At 41.7% G+C, this 20,880-nt stretch overlaps 1 protein-coding gene across 1 annotated transcript in view; it reads left to right on the top strand.

Moving 5' to 3' along the window:
• Window positions 1-20,880, top strand: part of slc25a14 (solute carrier family 25 member 14) — a 70,441-nt gene that overhangs the window by 23,198 nt on the left and 26,363 nt on the right. The window contains exons 4-5 of the mRNA XM_060832544.1: window positions 12,147-12,241; window positions 13,885-13,970. Of these exons, the coding sequence (XP_060688527.1) occupies window positions 12,147-12,241; window positions 13,885-13,970 (181 nt within the window). The remainder of the gene's footprint in view (window positions 1-12,146; window positions 12,242-13,884; window positions 13,971-20,880) is intronic.

Raw genomic sequence — 20,880 nt, 5'->3', positions numbered from 1 at the left:
GCCTTTCAGGACTAAACACTTCTGTCTGACCCTCTGCCTGTTCAGGTTTTTCCTGCACCATTACATCAAACAGGGTGCCCGCTAACTGAACCTCAACTCCTTCGTCTTTCTCTTTTGTTTTTGCTTCGTGCTATGACTTATGACAGTGGGATCTTGTTGCTGCACAGTCTGGAAAAATTCCAGGGTATTTTTCTTTTAACTCCTCAGTTCCCTGGTTTTCCTTTGGCTTCTCCACTACTACCTTGGACCCTGCTAAATCGTTCTCAAGATCAAACTGTATTTCTGGAACTGACGGTCTGTCAATCACTCCCGCTGTTACTTCCCCAGTCTTGAGTTGGCACTCTAACCTGATCCTACATAGAGTCAAGCTAGATTTCTGTCCATCAATGCCACAAATTACCACACTCGCAGGTAATGGGTCAGAAAGAGTGTAAATACATTCATGTATTTACTGATTAGATCCTGTATCTCTTAAAAGTAAAACTTCTTTCCCTTCTCCTGAATAAACTTTCCCCACAGAGTTGAAGTCTTTATAGAGTCAGGCACGAACTCCATACCCAGCTCCTGCCTAGGCTGTGTACTGTCCTGCAGCTCCTTGACTTTTCTTGGGATTTCCTTTACTACTTACACTAATACCATTGGCTTAGCCTCTTTTACCACATATTTTCCACATTGCCTTTCCTCAATGACCAGCACAGTGACTTAACATGTCCCACCTTCTGGCAGTGAAAACACCTTTTCCCACTGTCTGTCTTGAACCATCAGCATTGTAATTTTCTGTGTCCCACTCCATTGCAATGAAAACACCTGAGGCCTTTCACCTTCTTTCCACCCTCTTGGGCTTCTTTTTCCACCTGTGGTAAACTATTACCAGTGTACTCTAAATCTTTGTTTTGTAGTGCAGGATCTCCCCTTCTCCCAATTTTTATCCCTCGTGGGATGAAATTCTTGCCGGAAGCTAAATTTTGCCTTATGCACTAATGCATTTTCATCTTCCACTCTGCTGCTCTTCTCACTTCTTGAACTTTCTGTTTATTCTCATGAATCCTTAAAAACTCTGGAAGAGGGTTTTTATAGTCCTCCAGCAGAATAATCTCTCTTGGAGCCTCATAGGTCTTATCTATTTTTAAGGCTCGCACCCATCTCTCAAAATTACTTTGTTAAAATCTTTCGAACTCAACAGAAGTTGGACTTGGTTCCTGCTTTATGTTTCTGAACCACTGTTTATGTGCTTCTGGTACCAATTTGTAAGCACTTAGGTTGTCTGTTTGATGTCTGCATAATTTCTTGAGCCTTCATCTGACAGCGCAGCAAATACCTCACTGGTTCTACCTCCCAGCATAGTCTGAACTCTCATGGCTCTTCCTTCCCTTTCTTTACCTTCTAACTCCATTGGCCTCCATTGTTTTTAAGTTTTTCTAACGCTACTGCACTTGTCTGTTCCTCTGACACACCTAAGTGCTTGGCTAATTCGCTTTCCTTTTTTCCCAGTTAGACCCAATTCTAATCTATTTGCTAATTCCACAAGTATGCCCTTTCTCTGTCTTCCTAAACTATTTTGGAAATTTGGCAATCATCTTCAAGGAGGAGAAAGTTAGGACTGCAGATGCTGGGGATCAGAGCTTAAAAATGTGTTGCTGGAAAAGCGCAGCAGGTCAGGCAGCATCAAAGGAGAAGGAGAATCGACGTTTCAGGCATAAGCCCTTCTTCAGGAATGAGGAGGGTGTACTAAGCAGACTAAGATAAAAGGTAGGGAGGAGGGACTTGGGGGAGGGGCATTGGGAATGTGATAAGTGGAAGGAGGTTAAGGTAAGGGTGATGGGGCGGAGAGGTCGGGATGAAGATTGCAGATCAAGAAGGCGGTGCTGAGTCTGAGGGTTGGGACTGAGAAAAGGTGGGGGGAGGGGAAATGAGGAACCTGGAGAAATCTGCATTCGTCCCTTGTGGTTGGAGGGTTCCTAGGCGGAAGATGAGGTGCTCTTCCTCCAGGCGTCGTGTTGCCATGGTCTGGCGATGGAGGAAGCCAAGGACCTGCATGTCCTTGGCATTGGAAAGAACAATTCAGATGGCCGCCTCCTTCAAAGAACCCAATTTCCTCTCAGACGTGGTTGACAATGCTCTCCACCGTATCTCCTCCACTTTCCGCTCCTCCATCCTTAAACCCCGCCCCTCCTATCGCCACCAGGACAGAACCCCACTAGTCCTCACCTACCACCCCACCAACCTCCAGATACATCGGATCATCCTTCGTCATTTCCGTCACCTCCAAATGCACCCCACCACCAAGGATATATTTCCCTCCCCACCCCTATTAACCTTTCCGGAAAGACCACTCCCTCCGCGACTCCCTTGTCAGATCCACACCCCTCCACCAACCCAACTTCCACTCCCGGCACCTTCCCTTGCAACCGCAAAAAATGCAAAACTTGCGCCCACACCTCCCCCTCACTTCCCTCCAAGGCCCCAAGGGATCCCTCAATATCCATCAGAAATTCACCTGCACCTCCACACACATCATTTACTGCATCCGCTGCACCCGATATAGCCTCCTATACACTGGGGAGACAGGCCGCCTACTTGCGGAACGTTTCAGAGAACACCTCTGGGACACCCGCACCAACCAACCCAACCGGTCCGTGGCTGAACACTTTAAGTCCCCCTCCCACTCCGCCAAGGACATGCAGATCCTTGGCCGCCTCCATCGCCAGACCATAGCAACACGACACCTGGAGGAAGAGCGCCTCATCTTCGCCTAGGAACCCTCTAACCACAAGGGATGAATGCAGATTTCTCCAGCTTCCTCATTTCCCCTCCCCCCACCTTATCTCAGTCCCAACCCCTGGGTTCAGCATCACCCTCTTGACCTGCAATCTTCTCCCCGACCTCTCCAGCCCCAACCCCTCTCCAGCCTATCACCCTCACCTTAACCTCCTTCCACCTATCGTATTCCCAGTGCCCCCCCCCCCCCCCCCCCCCCCCACCTTTTATCTCACCGCGCTTGGCACACCCTCCTCATTCCTGAAGAAGGGCTTGTGCCCGAAACGTCGATTCTCCTTCTCCTTTGATGCTGCCTGACCTGCTGCGCTTTTCCAGTAACACATTTTTAAGCAATCATCTTCGACCCAGAACTGTTTTGGCAGTCTTAAGAGCCAATTCTCTCACTTTTAAATCGTGTAACCACAAGAAATTAAACAAATTGTCTCACCTATGTTTTATTTAAAGATTGGTAAGTGTTTAAATTTGCTGGGATCTTTTGTGCCCTAAATCTGTCCAAATCGCAGACTGGATCTGTCTACACCTGTCCAAATCACGGACCTGAAGCCCCAAACTATTACGCCATGGCTGTGAACCCCTCTGTTAATTAAATCAAGAACCCAGAACAGCTCACCTCCCCTCGTAATCTGTAAAAATATGAATGACAGAGAACTCCCAAATTCCACTATTTAAAGAAAATAGTTTCAATTTATTCTTTAACTCTAAATGTGAACATTAAACAACAATTATTCCCAACTCTATACCCCCTTTCTCTTAACTGCTTATTATCTGCCTCCAACCATATAATAATATACTGTTCCAATAAAAAACTTATTAAAATTACATCAACTTAATTTCAAAACTATACAGCAGATGTCCTCCTCCTTCCAGCTGAAAATCACCCTGGGTCACCGTCCCTCTTTTACTGTGAATATGTTTCATATGAAAAGGTACCTTTGATAGAGACTGTTTCAGATGGCAACATTCATTCAACTTCATAACAATAGTTTAAAAAATGTTTATATTGTGTCAAATTATGTTGTTTATATGTAGGGTCGACATCCTGGAATTCCCTCCTTTTAAAAGAATTGTTGATCAAACCACAGCATGTGGACTGCAACTGTACAAGAAAGCAGCTCACCTTTTCATGGGCAATTCGGGATAGGCAATAAATGCTAGCCAGCCAGTTTCATGAACAAACAAAATAAATAAATAATTCCATTCCCTTTGCAAAAGGGTCAACAGTTCATTTTGATTAATTTTCAAGGACCCCCAATTCCTCTGCAGTGGTTAAATGAGAATGTTACTGGCCTAGTAATTGTATACCATATGTTAATGTTTTGGGAACATAGGATTGAATCACCCATGGCAAACGATGAAATTTGAATTCACAGAAAGTCTGGAATGAAAAGATCAGCGTATTGGCGACCATGTAACCAATGCTGATATTTGTTTTAAAAAAAACATCTAATTCACTAATGTCCGTCTGGGAAAGCTATCCTTATCTGATTTGGTCTATGTGTGACTCCAAAGCATAGCAATTTGGTTGATTTTTAACTGCCCTTGGATAATTAGGGATAAGCAATAAATGCTGGTCCATCTCACAAAGCGTACATTTAATGAATGATTGACAAAGAATTCCTCTGCGTTACAGATTTATACAATCGTTTCTCATTTAAATAATATTCAGCTCCTGTTTTCATCCAGTCAAAGTACACAAATTTTGTTTTAACTGGCATTCTCAATAAACTAGCAAATTATATACTGAAATACTGCAAGTTTACTGTATTATCGCAATTCCTGCGATGTTGGAATGGTTAGTTGGGAAGTAAGAAGACTCTGCCGCTAAGTTTTACGCCAGGCAAAGTTACATTATTATTTAAGTGAGTTATTCTGTAAATAAAGTATAACACTAATTACACAGTGTGTGTTTTTACATTGCTTATGTGCACTTCTTGATCAACTGGATTTTTTGATCAACTGGTAAAAGCCTCGTCCCACAGGTAGTGGTTAATGTTTGCATACATGACCTCATTTTTTCATTTGCTAGCTTTTGGATAGTATGGTTGTTCAGTGGTTAGCCCTGCTGACTCACTGCTCCAGGGACCAGGGTTCAATTCCAGCCTCTGGCCTGTTTGTGTAGAGTTTGCACGTTCTTCCTGTGTCTGCATGGGTTACCTCTGGGTACTCCAGTTACCACTCTCAGACTAACCATGTGCAGGTTACATGGATTGGTCAGACTAAATTGCCATAGTCTTCAGGGATGTGCAGGCTAGGTGGATTATCCATGGGAAATGCAGTGTTATAGGGCTAGAATAAGGGGCTGAGTTTGGGTGGGATGCGCTTTGGAGAGTCGGTGTGGACTTGTTGGGCTAAGTGGTCTGTTTCCACACTAAGTATTTTATTCTATTCTTTTGCCTACTCAATTAGCCTGTCTATCCTTTTGTAGAATCTGTCAACTTCACTAACTTGCCTTTTAAATATTGTGATTATGCAGTGGCATTACGAGGTGTATTTTGGTGTTTTTTTAATGAAGAAAGGTTGAGACAGAGGTGTTGAGTGGTCTGCTCAAAGCCAATAAAGAAAATAGCTTGTGAGGCCTTGTATTTTAACTAATGTTGGAACAATAGAAGCAGCCTAAATGGGCAGTGTCCAGCTCCCGCAGAACCTGTAGTTGCTGGAGTCTTGAAGCTGGATGTGGTAGCTCTTGTTCCTTTCTGTTACAGCTAAAAGCTGGGGTTCGCTTGTTGCTACTAGAATTGCATGTAAGACAATCGGTTTTATTGAATTTGCCGTTTGAAATGTTACTATATTGGAACAGTTGTATTTTAACTGCAGTGTGTTTTGCTTAAAGTCAAGTAGTTTGACCAAGCAAATTTCATCTGGATGACTTGCAGTAATCTTTAAAATAAGAACAAGTTAGGATGTAGGCTATCTTCTTCATATTTTTTGAGGGGGTTTGGTCTGGTCCATAACAAATTGGGGTGAAAGAAAACCCAAGGCCACACAAGCTGTTTACTTTATTGGCTTTGAGCAGATCACTTTCTACCTCTGTTTCAGCCTTAACTTGAAAAGAAAAGGACAAAATACACCTCAAATACACCATAGTATTGTCACGGTGTATAATAAATAATTGCAGCCAAGCACTAATCCTGATAACAATTCATTAGTTACAGGTTGTTATTCAGAAAATTCCTCCTTATCTTAACTCTTTGCCTACTGCTGGTTAGCCAATCCTCTATCCATGATCATATATTACCACCATTACCATAGACACGTACCTTTTCAAATGCCTTTGAGGTGCAATACCTTATCAAATGACCTTTGGAAATCCAAAGATATTAAATCTGCTGGTTCCCCTTTATTATTCTGCTTGTTATCTTTTAAAGATCTCTGATAACATTTGTCAGGCATGTTTTCCCTTTCATGAAGCCAAATACCATATTTTTTTTAAACTCTGCTTTTAAATCCTTTATAATTTCAAGTTAACTGGCCTGCAGTAACCTGCTTTTGTCTTCCCTTTTGAATCACGGTGATATGTCAGCGGCAGTTTCCAATCCTCTGGGACATTATCTTAGGAATCCTTGGAAGATTACTACCCGTGCAGTTGCTATCTCTGGAGCTACTTCTAGGATACATCCCATCAGGTCTGGAGATCTATCAGCTTTTTGCTCCATTGGTTTGTCAAGTACTTTGTTTCTGGTTTTTGTGATCACCACTGTATCATTTGTGAGGAAACCTGATAGACAACTATTACAATCTTAAATATTTTTTCGCTTGTTCCCATAAACTTCCACTGCCCCGTTCTCATTATACCCTGAGTTATCACTGGTGATTTCATCCTTAATCATTTAGGCACATTCCTCCCCTTCCATAATTTTCCTATTCTTCCCTGTGGACCTTGAAATAAGATAATGTAGATGCCGGAGACCTGAAATAAGAAGTGTTAGAAACGCTCAGCAGGTCAGCCAGCTCATAAGAAAAGAGAAATAAAATTGACCTTTTAAGTTCATATCTCCTCTTCAGGACTGAGGGAAAATAGAAATGTAATTGGTTTTGAGCCAGTGAAATGTTGCCTTGCCAGGCTCAAGGTTTCCTTCTCAGTTGTGGGATATTTTGGTTCATGATCATTCGGTTTTCTGAAAAAATACCAAATAGGGCTTTATATTTTCTTGTCGTCTTATAAGAGTATAGTGCCAATACCCACATCACTCACATTGATAGCTAACTTGAATGGCTTTGCATAATTATGTGTGGCTAACCCTTGAACAGTGGTCAACACAGTTTTCAGGCTGTCAGATACCTTCTGATAGTCTGCCATCACTGAGATTTTCTGCACCTCTTGAGTAAGTCAGTCAGTGGAACAACCACACTGCTAAAATTCGGTACGGCCTTCCAATACAACCCATTCATAGTGCTGCCCTCTGCATCGATGGTATGGGAACCTCCCCAATAATCTTTGTTTTCACATCCATGGAGCGATCTGACCATGTCTGAAAATCAGGCCTTTGCTCCGATTGGTTTGCTCATTACCACAATCCTCCTCACTGAGGCCACCTTCACTTCTGCCCTTTTAAGTTGACTTCCCTCTCTAATTGCCAACTTCTGAAGTTCAAATTCTCTCTTTTTTTTTTGCTTTTCTTCTCTTTTTCCGTCTTCTGCTCGGGCCTTCCTCTCTTCTTTTTCCCCCAGCTTTTAGTCATAACGCAAACTGCTTCATTTCTCTTTTTGTTTTGCCAGGTTTATACTTTCCTTTTCTTTTGCCTCTAATTCAAACTGCTTAGTTTGCATTTGAATTTCAGCCATTTACAAAGATTCTGATGGCATTTCCAGCAAGTTTACAATACAGTGCAAATGCCACAATTATCTCCCCTTGTTAACCTAAGCAACCCCAATTCCAGCTTGTTTGACAATTATGAACGCTTTGTCTTGCTCACTTATTGTAAAACTCCCTAAGTCACTTCTTTCACCCCCAGAAAACTTAGTGACCCAAAGAGTCATTACTCCACAAGGCACATCCTGTTTAAATCAACTCTTCTTCAAGACACCACATCTTATTTGCCCGAGTTTCCTGGCTTCCATGTCTGTTTCCATAGTAAAACTTGATTAGAAATATTCATTTAGGATCTCCCCTATCTCCTGCAGTACCACGCATAGACAAACGCATTGAGCTTTAAGGAGTCCTATTCTCTGCCTAGTTACTCTTATGCTCTTAATGTGCTTGTAGAACCTCCAGATGTATGTTTGTGTAAGTTTTTAATTTCAGCATTGAGTTGTCTTCATCCCCAAATCACTTAAATTGCTGCTTTTTTGTTTAATCTGATGTATCCTCTTAATTTCCTGTTCTCCCAGGTATTGTAATAAAAGTTGCAATCCTGTCTGTGAAAAAGATGTGGTCCTTCATATAAGTGTGCTACATTCTTAACTAATATACCCACCTGACTATTTTATTCACTTCAATCACTCTTCATTCTCCTAAACCCTAGTGGATACAAGCACAGCATGTCCAGTCTCTCCTCATAAGTCAGACCCCTCATTCCAGGTAGCAATATAGTAAACTTCCTCTGACGGCTTCCAATGCATTAAATCCTTCCTTAAATCAGGCACTTATCTGCAAGGTGTGCATGAAGTCTGAAAGAAACTGTTCTAATATTGCACCTTATCCATGTCTTCAGCTCGATGATTTTGAGCAGGAGCAATTGAAGATGGCAACACCTCCCGTGGATATTGTTCACTTGGAAGCTCTTGTAGTCTACACACAGCAACATACTGTCAACTAATCAAATAAACTGTCAAATCTTAATCTGAATTAATTATATAGGTTTTAATTTGTTGCAAATTGTCTCCTTTTTTAAATAGGTCAGGCAGAATCCGAGGAACAGGAGAATCGAAGTTTCGGGCATAAGCCCTTCTTCAGGAATGAGGATTATGTCCGAAACCTCAATTCCCCTGTTCCTCGGATGCTGCCTGACCTGCTGCGCTTTCCCAGCAACACATTTTCAGCTCTGATCTCCAGCATCTGCAGTCCTCATTTTCTCCTTTTTTTTAATATAACTTGTACAAAGTAACAAACATACATTTTAAACTTTGGAAGCTTCCACAAGATGTATTGGAGGTTTTGAAAAAAATCTATTTTCTTCATCTTCTGCACCAAATTCTCACCAAAATCTCAAATTTTCCTCCTGGAATGCTGTGTTCAGCTCTGGATCCTGTACCTCTACAAAGATGATGTACAATGGGATGGTTATAGCTCAGGAAGAAGCCATTCAGCCCATCTTGTCTTTTCAAGTACATTCTAGTCCCACATACATTTCCCAATGGCCAATCCAATTTTCTCTTTTCATAATGATCAAAGTCTCTTTAAAAACCTTGATTTGCTTGTACCATAGGCCTAAACACTCACTGCGTGTCAGCGTTTTTTATCCTGTTGTTGCTACTTGCTTGACAGAACACCTTAAACTGATATCCTCCATTCCCCTCAATGGGAATAGTTCTTCCAGCTCAATCTGTTCAGTGTCCTGGTGATTTCTGCTTTGGACAGGGTGTGACACAGAATTGTCAGTGATGTTGCAGTTTATAGGATTAAGCAGTTAGAATTTGCATAATTTTTTTTCTCTCTTTGAGTTTGGAGGTGATTAAATTGTTTGCAATGATTAATGGACGCAATAGGATCGATTTGGAAAAGTTATTTCTACTGGTGGGAGTTCAGAGCAAGGGACTTTAAAATTCAGGCAAAGCCATACAGGTGTAAACATTCTTGATCTCTCCTCCTTATACTGCTATTCTCCTCTCATGGTCTTAAAATGGATAAAATCATTTCTGACGGATTCTTGAATCTTCCCCAGCCACTTTATCCTTCCTGTTCCCTATGCCACCTCATTACTGGTGAAATTGTTCTCAAGTCACAACTGCACCTGTAAAAGTCTCCACTCAACATAACATTACTGCTTTTCATCACATTCTCGTAACTTTCACCTTTGATGACATTGCCCCTTGTTGCAGTCATTGTTCTTTTACCTGACTCTTCATCTGGTGGTAACCCAATATCTTGAGACATGAAGTCCAACAGACGGTATCTTGAATGTATCTGGCAAATAACTGCTTAAATCATCCAGTTCTGGATCTGACTGCAACACATCAAACATGATTGAGCCCTAGTATGTTCAGATAGAACTCTTCAGGATACCAGATATAACCTCCTCTTTCCCTTCTGAAATCTGTCTTTCCAATTCCTATGCTCTCAAAGCCAACAAATGAGAGGAGCTCATTGACCTCTTCATCACAACAGCTGAAACCATTATGTTGTCCATAGTGGCTTAATATTCATGTTTGAGTTCAGGGTTATGAGGTTCCAGTCTGATTCTAGAACTTCACAAAACTCCAGACTGAAACTGCATGCCAGTACTGTCCAACAGTACTATTTTTCAAAGTTCTTTCTGTCCTCCCCAGTGAGCATTCGAGATCCTATGGTAAAAGTTAACACAAAGCAGTCAAGTTCTACCCAGAGTCTCAGCCAGTACTTGTCCCTCAATCAGCATCCCAAAAGAAAAGCAACTATTTGGTAATTACCACATTGCAGTTGGTGGGAGCTAGCTGTTTATAAGCTATCACAAATAGCAACAATATTTTTGGAGATGGCTGTTGGTTGTAAAAGGGTGTTCTATATCTGGTAATAGAAAATTTACCCACTTGCACTGTTAAGTTGAACTTTCTCCACCCTGTGTTGTAATAACCTCTGCAATTTCATTGTGTCTATGAGGCCCTCCTCTTGACCCCTTAACCCTTTCCCACTAAATTGTTGACTATCCAACCTTCTGTTCTAGCTGCCATATGGCTCATGTACTAAATCGTTCTCTTCGGCCCATTAGTCCCTCCATTTTACAAAATTAGTGCCTCCACCAACTGTTTTTTGAAAAGAAAATCCACCAAGGCTTTCTCTTTGTAAATTGCTGTGCCATCTAAAATCTTGCTTTACCCTTTGACCAAGTTTAAGTCATCCCATTTCTTTCTTCAGCTCTATTTGTGATCATTGTCTTAATGGACAGTTTTCTCAGCACTGCTGCCTCACAGGGCCAGGGACCTGCGTTCGATTCCAGCCTTAGACAGTTGTCTGTGTGGACTTTGCACATGCTCCCTGTTTCTGCGAGGGTTTCCTCTTGGTGCTAAGATTTCCTGCCAAGGTAGATTGGCCACGCTAAATTGCCCATAGTGTCCAGGGATGTGTAGATTATCCATGGGAGCTGCAGAGTTGCAGGGATAGGATAGAGGAGTGAGTCTAAGTGGGATGCTCTTTAAACAGTTGATGTAGATTTATTGGGCCAAATGGCCTGTTTCTACACTCTGGGGATTCTAGTCTTCTAGCTATGATAACTGAATGCAAGTGGTTGAATTGGTTGGATTTAAGTCTTTACTGGAGATTACAAGTCTCCAAAAGCAGATTGAGCAGCAGAAAAAATGTCAAGGTCCAATGGAACATGTGCAGGTGAGTGATTGGGAAATGGGAAAGTTGAAAAGAATTGGAAAAGTTCTTGCATCAGGTTGGATTCCTTCTTAAGTATAATTTTATTGTATGGACTGATTGTGTAGGATAATCCAATCTAGAGCTGGTAGACAGAGTGACTTTCTAATGTGTTTTAGTGACTCTGACCTGACAGTGCAGAAGAATTGGGCTAAATACTGATTGTAAACAAGAGCTTCTCACGCAGACATAAAATATTGGAGCAGAATAGCTCCATTCAGCTGTGCTGTTGATTAAGACCATGCTAATCAGTTGTCTTCAGAATTTCATATTCTCATCTACCCTGATAAGCTTTGATTCCCTTGGCTGACAAGACTGTCTACTTTAATAGTGTTCACATACATGCCCCAACTGCCTTTTTGGACAGACAGTTTCAAAATTGCAAAATCCTTGGAGAGAGGGGGGAAGAAAAGTTCCCTCATCCCTCTCTTGAAAGGAAAACATTACATCTGAAAACAGTGCCCTCTAATTCTGAACACACCCTAAAGAGGAAGTATCCATTCCATGCCCGCCTTGTCAAGACCATTCAGGATGTTATTTCTTTGAAGAGGCACCCTCACTCTTTTAAACTCCATTGGAACCAAGTATAGACCTGTCTAACTTATACTCAAGGCAACTCCAGTTCTCGATAACAATTCAATAATTCTCCCCTGACCAGCGTCCAATGTATTTCCATCCTTCCTTGAATGAGTTGATTAGTTTTGTAGACAATATTCGAATTGTGGTCTTGCCAGTGTCCTATAAATCTGAAACATGTTATTCTTGCATATGAAGGTGAAAAGGACATGATTCTTAGAATGTTAAACATTGCACTGGGGAGTGATGTTTTGTTATATGCTCTGATCAATTGTAATGTCTTTATTTCTTAATACAGCATCAGTCCAGCTCTGCTGCGTCAGGCATCCTATGGCACCATCAAGATTGGAACTTATCAAAGTTTGAAGCGCCTTTTTGTAAGCTGTCCACAAGGTTTGTTTCATTTCAAATAAATATTTGGTGATTATTTTCCCAAATCTAATTTACACTGAAACATTTGGTGTGATTCTCCAATTTGATTGCACTGTGCTTATCACAATCCAAGAGCACTCAACCACATGAACAAGCCAGATGGCACTTTCTTGCTTAGCTTGAGTGAATCTCTTGTTGATTCTGTACAGTCCAGTGATCCGAGGATGATACAAGCAACAGTTTGAAATAATCAGTTTTAGTTTGATTCAGATCAAAAACTTATTGTTCGCATTAAAGATATCAATTATTTATCAAAGAAGAGAATTGCAGGTGCCTTATCAGAGAACAATATTAATAATTGTTCAGTTGCATAGATCTTGAGAATTGCTGAAAAATACATATTTGTCAATTTTTTTCATCTTACACTCACCAGGAAAATTCAAAAGAATGCCACTGTAAAGGGCAGCAGTATTTTAAACTATAAGTAAGAGCCCTGATTGATAATGGAGTTGCCATGGAGAATATACCGTTGGATGATGGCTGGCATTTAACTGCTAAGCTTATTTAAACTTAAACTAGGAATGTGACTCTGGCCTTTTAAAATGATGAAGGGATTGGGTACCATGTGTTTTGTTGTGTTACAGAGGAACATGGGTACATGAGTAGGCCATTCAGCCCCTCAAACCTGTTCCATTGTTGAGTGAGATCATGGCTGATCTGTGGCCTAACTCCACTTACCTGCTTTTGTTTCATAACTCTCTATCAATACCTTTGCTTAACACTAATTTATCTATCTTGGATTTAAAATTAATGACTGATCTTGCATCCATTAGCTTTTGTGGAAGAGAGTTCCAAACATGTACCACTCCCTGTGTGTTGAAGTTCTCCCTAACATCACTCCTGAATGTTCTGGCCCAAATTCTGAGACTATGCCCATTAGTTCTAGAATCATACTGCCTGTGATACTTGCCCATGATTGTGAATGGGAAGGCATTGTTTTTATTTTCGTTACTGATTGATCTCCAATGTGGGAGAATTTCATGAGGAAGGATGAGGATGAAGATTAAAGAAACAGTTTTGTTATTTACTATAAGGCCTTTTGGAAGTGCCAATTGAAAGTACTTCAAGTATACTTCAGAAAGAGGCTGGTTGGAAAGAGTGTATTGGAAAGGGGGAGGCAATGGCTTAGTGGTATTATCTCCAGACTATTAATCCAGAAAGGCAGCTAATGTTCTGGTGACTCATTTCAGATCCCACTATGGCAGGTGGTGGAATTTGAATTCAATAAAGAACCTGGAATTGAGTGTCTAATAATGACAATGAGACCAATATCGATTTTTGGAAAAACCCATCTGTTTCATTAATAACCTTCAGGGAAAGAAATCTTTCATCCTTATCGGGACTGGCCTACATGTGACTCCAGAGCCACAACAATGTTGACTTTTAACTGCCCTCTGGGCAATTAGAACTGGCCTAGCCAGTGATGTCCACGTCCTGAGAGTAAATAAAAACAAAAGATTTTTCAGTGTGGTGGTCCTGGGAATGCAAAATCTCTTGTGCCTTTTGATATGTGTACCCACAATTTTTTGAGGTATTAGCATTACTTCTAGTTGGTATATCCTTGGTTTGGCTTTGCACCAATGTGCATTATTTTCAATTTACAGATGAAACGCTCTTTGTAAATGTTCTGTGTGGGATTCTTGCTGGTGTGGTTTCGTCGTCTATTGCCAACCCTACAGATGTGTTAAAGGTACGTGGAATAATTCCCAAAATTATGGTATGCTCCTTTTAATACATACTTGTAGGAAGCCAAGTCCACTCCATGGCTTGATGAGGTGTGTATTGGTGGGAGCCTGGCACATGCAAAAGCCCATCCATCACGTGACACAGTATCAGTTTCAGCATCAGGCCCATACATGCTCTCAAAAATAACAACCTGCATTTTTTTGATGCTTTTTATGTGATAAAATATCCCAAGACATTTCACAGGATTGTTCATTAGGTATGGTTTGAAAATGGAATTAAGCAAGGTTCAAATTCAACCAAGTGACTGAAAGCTTGGCTGGAGAGAGAGAGTTTCAAAAGCTGTATCTCAAAAGAAGAGAGTAAGTTTGGAGATATGGAATGGTTGGGGAGGCAATTCCCAAGTTTAGAAATTAGACAGACCACTAATGTTAGGGTGATTTTAAAAAAAGGAATGTGCAAGAGACCACAGTATGAGGATTCTGAGGCTTGTAAAACTAGAGGGTATTTCAGAGAAAGTGATGGGGTCATATAGGAATGGATTAAAATAGACGACTGAGAATTTTAAAAATGACTAATTTCATCCAAGGTGGTGGTCCGATGTAGCTCTGCACTGACTTTATAACTTGGTCATATCTAACTTTCAGGAAGCTGAGTTTTTGGTGAATTCACACTTACTGGGGTGGAGGTTAGATGGGAGGGTAACCAGAAGAAAATGGAAATAGTTGTGTTTTGAGATATCAGAGTTGCCGGAATGGGATTTCAGCAGTGGTAGTACTTCATCTGAGGTGGGTGAAGGTGGATGATGGTGCAGATGGGGAACTATGCATTTTGGAGATTGGGATGATATGGGGATTGGAGGTTGAAGATAAGGAAAAAAGGACAATAAGTTTATTTTTAAAAATCTCTGTTTCAGGCAGTACCCAGGGAGAAGGGTACAATTGGTGGCAGCAGCTAAGGTTGTTAGTTTTAGTTTTTCATTACTTACTTGGAGGTGATTTATGCCTATCCATCAGCATGGCGTATCAGAGGCAGTGGAGTGTTTGAGAGGTGGTGGTGGTTACCTAGAGCTGGAAGTCATCAGAGGACAACCTAATGGGTTTTGTGGATAATGTTGCTGATGTGGTTGCCAAGGAGTTATCAGAAGGAACAGTGTGGGAGTGAAAACAGAAGCCACAGCAATTAATTCTCTGGATAGAAAAATAAGGAACCAGGCAAATTTGATTTTCCAGTCTCCAGTTTATAATAAATCAAACATTAAATAAAGTTAAGCCATGGCAGGACAGTTCTGCTGCATAGTGAGCAGCACGGTGGCACAGTGGTTAGCACTGCTGTGTCACAGTGCCTGAGACCCGGGTTCAATTCCCGACTCAGGTGACTGGCTGTGTGGAGTTTGCACGTTCTCCCCGTGTCTGCGTGGGTTTCCTCCGGGTGCTTCGGTTTCCTCCCACAGTCCAAAGATGTGCGGGTCAGGTGAATCGGCCATGCTAAATTGCCCGTAGTGTTAGGTAAAGGGTAAATGTTGGGGTATGGGTGGGTTGCGCTTCGGCGGGTCGGTGTGGACTTGTTGGGCCGAAGGGCCTGTTTCCACACTGTAAGTAATCTAATCTAATCTAAAAACACACCTGTGACATGTGGGATGTCAAGAATGCTTCCCATGTACATGAAATGTAGCCCTGTTGTACAAATGAGAGTTCCAGACTTTGGAAAGAATAAGATCGTAAGACCTAGGAGCAGAAGTTAGGCCATTCAATCATGGCTGATCAGTTTTTCAACCACATTCTCCTGCTTTCTCCCCATGACCGTTGATCCTTTTGATACTCAAGAACCTGTGCATCTCAGTCTTAAATATACTTAATGACCTGGCCTCCACAGCCTTCTGTGGCAAGGAATTCCATAGATTCACCACTCTCTGGCTGAAAAGGTTTATCCTTATCTCCATTCTAAAAGGTCTTTCCCTTCATTCCAAGTCTATGCCATCAGGTCTAATGGAAACATCTTCCCAACATCTACTCTGTCCAGGTCATTGAGTATTCTGTATGCATCAGTTAGATTTCCCCCCCACCCCACCCCACCCCACCCCACCCCACCGGTACTTCTAAACTCACATGAAGTGTAAACCCAGGGTCCTCAAATGTTCCTCATACGTTAAGGTTTTCATTCCTGGGAACATTCTCATGAACCTCCTCTGATTACACTCCAAGGTCAGTACATCCTTCCTGAGATGTGGGACCCAAAACTGCTCACAATACTCCAAATGTGGTCTGACCAGAGCCTTATAGAGCTGCTTTTATATTCAATTCCCCTCAAAATAAACGCCATCATTGCATTTGCCTTCTTAACTACTAACTCAGTATGCAAATTTACTTTGAGAGAATCCTTGATGAGAACTCTCCAGTCTCTTTGCACTTCAGACTTCAGAATTTTCTCCCCATTTACAAAAAAACGTCCATGCCTCTATTCTTCCTATCAAACTGCGTGACCTCACCTTTTTCCACATTGACTCCATTTACTACTTGTTTGCCAACTCTCCTAACCTGTTCAAATCCTTTGCAGCCTCCCTGCCTCCTCAATGCAGCAAACTTAGCCAGAATGCCCTCAGCTCCTTCATCTAGATCATTAATTTATAAAGTGAAACGTTTTGGTCCCAACACTGAGCTTTGCCAAACACCACAGGCTGCCATCCTGAGAAAGACCCTTTAATCCCCGCTGTCTGCTTTCTGCCAGACAGCCAAGCTTCTATCCATGTTAGCACCTTGCCTCTAGCATCATGGGCCCTTATTTTACTCAGTAGCCTCCTGGTCAAAGGTCTTCTTGACAGTCCAGGTGAATAATATCCATTGGCTGTCCTTGGTCTAACCTGCTTGTTACTTCCTCAAAGAAATCTAGCAGATTTGTCAGGCATGATGCCCCCTTGATGAAACCATGATGACTTTGCCCTTTTTTTTACCATACACTTGCAAGTATTCAGAAATCTCACCCTTCACAATGGATTCCAGGATCTTATCCACGACCGAGGTTAGGCTAATCAGTCTGAAACTTTCCATCTTTCGCCTTGCTCCTTTTTTAAACAGTGTCACATTAGCAATGTTTGCAGTCCTCCCTGATTCTAGAGATTCCTGAAAGATCACTACTAACATCTCCACTATTTCTTCATCTATCTATCTCCCTTTGAACTCTTGGGCGTAGTCCAAGTCTAGCTAATTTATCCACCTTTGGGCCACTCAGTGTTTCTCGCACTTCCTCTTTGCTGATAGTCACCATACTTAGCTCTGCCTCCTCACTGTCTTGAATTTTTGGGGTATTACTTGTGTCTTCCACTGTAAAGACTGACATGAAGTAATTATTCAGTTCCTCAGCCATTTCCTTGTTCCACTACTGTGTGACTCTGACAGTCTCCTTATTTCTTTTTTTTTTGTTGCCCCCTGTTGGTCTTTAAGCTTCCCAATCCTCTGGTTTCTCACTGCCCTTTGCCACATTGTATGCTTTCTTTTTTGCTTTTGTGCTATCCCTAACTTCCCTAGTCAGCCACGGTTGCCTCATTCTCCCTGCAAATCGAGGAATGGTTCTGTCACTGTTGGGCAGGCGTGAGGGTGAAAGTTATGGGGTTATCTTGCTTAGGGAGGTGATCATACTACAGGTTTAGAGAGACAAGGCAGAAAAGGAATGGGTGACTGTCAGGCAACTGGTGCAGGCACTTTCCAATTTGGATTTTGCTGAGCATGATGGTTCCTGAGAGGAGTGCAGCCAGAGTCAAGTCTGTGTCACTGAGTGGCAATCAAGGAGGGGTGTTAGAGGAAGGGAAGACCAACAGCATATTCAATACTTGGGGATCAGACAGTGTGTCTGTGGTGATAGACTTGACTCCACAATTAAATTACTTTCATAGTGAGATGGTATTGCATATCATAGAACCCCTATAGCGGGGAAACAGGCCATTTGGCCCAACATGTCCACACAGATCCTCCAAAGAGTAAACCATCCTGACCCATTCCCTGATTGTATTACTCTACATTTACCCCTGACTGACGCATCTAATCCACACATCCTAGAACACTATGGGCAACTTTAGCATGGCCAATTCACCTAAACTGCACGTCTTTTGGATTGTGGAAGGAAACAGGAGCACCTGGAGGAAACCCACACAGACACAGACAGTTGCTGAGGCTGGAATCAAACCCAGGTCCCTGGTGCTGTGTGGCAGCAGTGCCAACCACTGAGCCCATGGTTTTAAAATAGGGTTTGAAAAACAGAAAAATATTAAAAAGGCAAAATGAAAAGCACTAATAGAAAGCCCATTGCTTTCAATGCAAGGTTGGTAAATTGATGGTATAGATAGAAGTAAATAGGCATCATTCAGTTGCCATTGCAGAGACATGGCTCCAGAATGACCAGGGTTAGTTAAGGATTCTTGCGACTTGGGGGGAACTGGGCAAGAACATGTAATGACATAGTGCTGTTGACAAAGGACACGATCAATACGTTAGTGAAAGGGAATTTTAGATGGGAGGATCAAGATGTAAACTCTGTTTGGATGGAGCTAAGAAACTGTAAGGAGCAGCAAACATTTATGAGCATTGTTTGTCAACCACCAAACAGTATATGTTACATAGGGTGCAGTATACACAAGAGGTGCATGTAACAATAATAAAGACGTTAATCATGAGGGACTTCAATCTGCATATAGACTGGGAAAACCCAATCAGTACTATATTGAGAAAATATCTAGAATGCCTGCAAACTGGTTTTCTGGATAAGTATGTTGAACCAACTGAGAACAAGCTATTTTCGATCCAGTTCAGTGCAATTAAGAAAGGATTCATAAATACCCTTGTTGCAGAGAGCCTTTAGGGAAGAATAGCCATAATGTAATATAATTTTATGTTAGAATATAGAACAGTACAGCACAGGAACAAGCCCTTTGACACTTCATTCCTGTGTCGATTATGATGCCATTCCAAACTAATCTCATCTGCTTGCATATGGTCCATATCCCTCTATTCCCTGCCTATACCTTGTATATGTCAAAATGTTTCTTAAGTATATCTACTAATATCTTGCTAATATATTTACTTTGAACACCTCACCTGGCAGTGCTGCGGTTGAGAATCCCAGAGTGAAAAAAATCCTGCCCACTGTCATAAATGATTTATCTTTTATTCTGAGACTGTGTAAAAAAGAAACTTCTCTCTCATATCTCTTTTTAAAAAGAAATCCTCTTCTTATCTTAAACCTATGCACCTTAGTGTTTGATATTTGCACCCCAGGAAAAAGTCTTTGACAATGAATGAAAGGTTTCTACTAGGTTTGAAACTGATGTAGCACAATCTGGAATTGGAGTCAAAACTAAACAATGAGTATCATAATGGGTAATTTGGCTATGGTGGTTTGGGAAGCTACATTAGAAGGTATGATGCTAAGTAATGCCTAATGATTTCTTAACACACTGAAACAAATGTTTTGAGGCTCGAACCCATGAGAAAGGTAATCCAATCATAGCTAATACTGTACTGGATCAACAAGTAAAGCTTATACACTTCTCAAAGCAAAGTAATGAAGCTGAGGATTGGGAATGTTCTAGCAAAAATAGTGAGAGGATAAGTGAGTGTCTAGAAGAAGCAGAGTGAAAGTAGAGAGAGTACTGAAAGTTGGAATTCTCAACCTCCGCCAGCTGTGGATGCTCAAGCATCAAATATATTCAAGACTAAAATCAGTGGATTTCCAGTTACTGATAACAGTGAGGGATATGATGATAGCACAGGAAATTACATTATGTTAGATATTCAGCCATGATCTAGTTGAATGGCACCGTCGATTTGAAGGGCTGAATGGCCTATGTGTTTATATGTTAAATCTACAGGCATTGGCAATTACAGTCCAGACCATGGCACCAAAGGGCAACGGGCAATTTAGGAGAGAATAACAATGCATAGTAACACAGATATTACAGGAAATTCGTGGATAAGGAGAAATCTGTGACCATTTCATGAGTTCTGCATGGTATCCGGATAAAGGACATCATGGGGAACAAGCAGAATGTTTTCCATAGGAAAGGAGTGAGACAGAAATGGTACCAGTATTTACTAATGACAGAGAAGCAAGCTATTAACTTCCTGAAGAACTGACACACAGACAGTCACCTAAGACTGGAATTGAACCTAGGGCCTTGGCGTTGAGAGGTGGCAGTGCTAATCACTGTGCCAGTGTGCCACCCTGATGTTATAGCTATTGTGAAGACTTGAACAACGAAGGGGCAGGAAAGGTTGTTGGATGGCGCAGTGGCTCAGTGGTTAGCACTGCTGCCTCACAGCACCAGGGTCCTGGATTCGATTCCTGCCTGTCTGTGTGGAGTTTGCCCATTCTCCCTGTGTCTACGTGGGTTTCCTCCGGTTGCTCTGGTTTCCTCCCACAATCCAAAAGATGTGCAGATCAGATGAACTGGCCATGCTAAATTGCCCACAGTGTTAGGTGTGTTAGTCGGGTAAATATAGGGTAGAGTGGATTTCTCTTTGGATGGGCAGTGTGGACTTGTTGGGCCGAAGGGCCTGTTTCCACACTGTACAGAATCTAATCTAACCTAATGTTCCAGGGTTTAGATGTTTCAAAAGGAATAGGAATGCAGGTAAAAGAGGTGGGAGGGTGGCATTGCTAATCAGAGATGGCATAAAAACTGCAGAAAGGGAGATCGTTGAGGGTTTGTCTACTGAGTCCTTTTGGGTGGAAGTCAGAAACCAGAAAGGAGCAGTCACTTTATTGAGAGTTTTCTGGAGATCCCCAATAGCAACAGAGGAGGAGCAGATTGGAAGGCAGATTTTGGATAGGTACAGAAGTAACAGGGTTGTTGTCATGGGTGACTTCAACTTCCCTAATATTGATTGGAATATCCTTAGTGCAAATAGTTTGGATGGAGCAGACTT

This window comes from Hemiscyllium ocellatum, chromosome 11 (assembly GCF_020745735.1).
Source record: "Hemiscyllium ocellatum isolate sHemOce1 chromosome 11, sHemOce1.pat.X.cur, whole genome shotgun sequence".
Classification (NCBI taxonomy): Eukaryota; Metazoa; Chordata; class Chondrichthyes; order Orectolobiformes; family Hemiscylliidae; genus Hemiscyllium; species Hemiscyllium ocellatum.
Note: the sequence above shows the minus strand (reverse complement) of the source record. Positions and strands in the feature narration are given on the sequence as shown.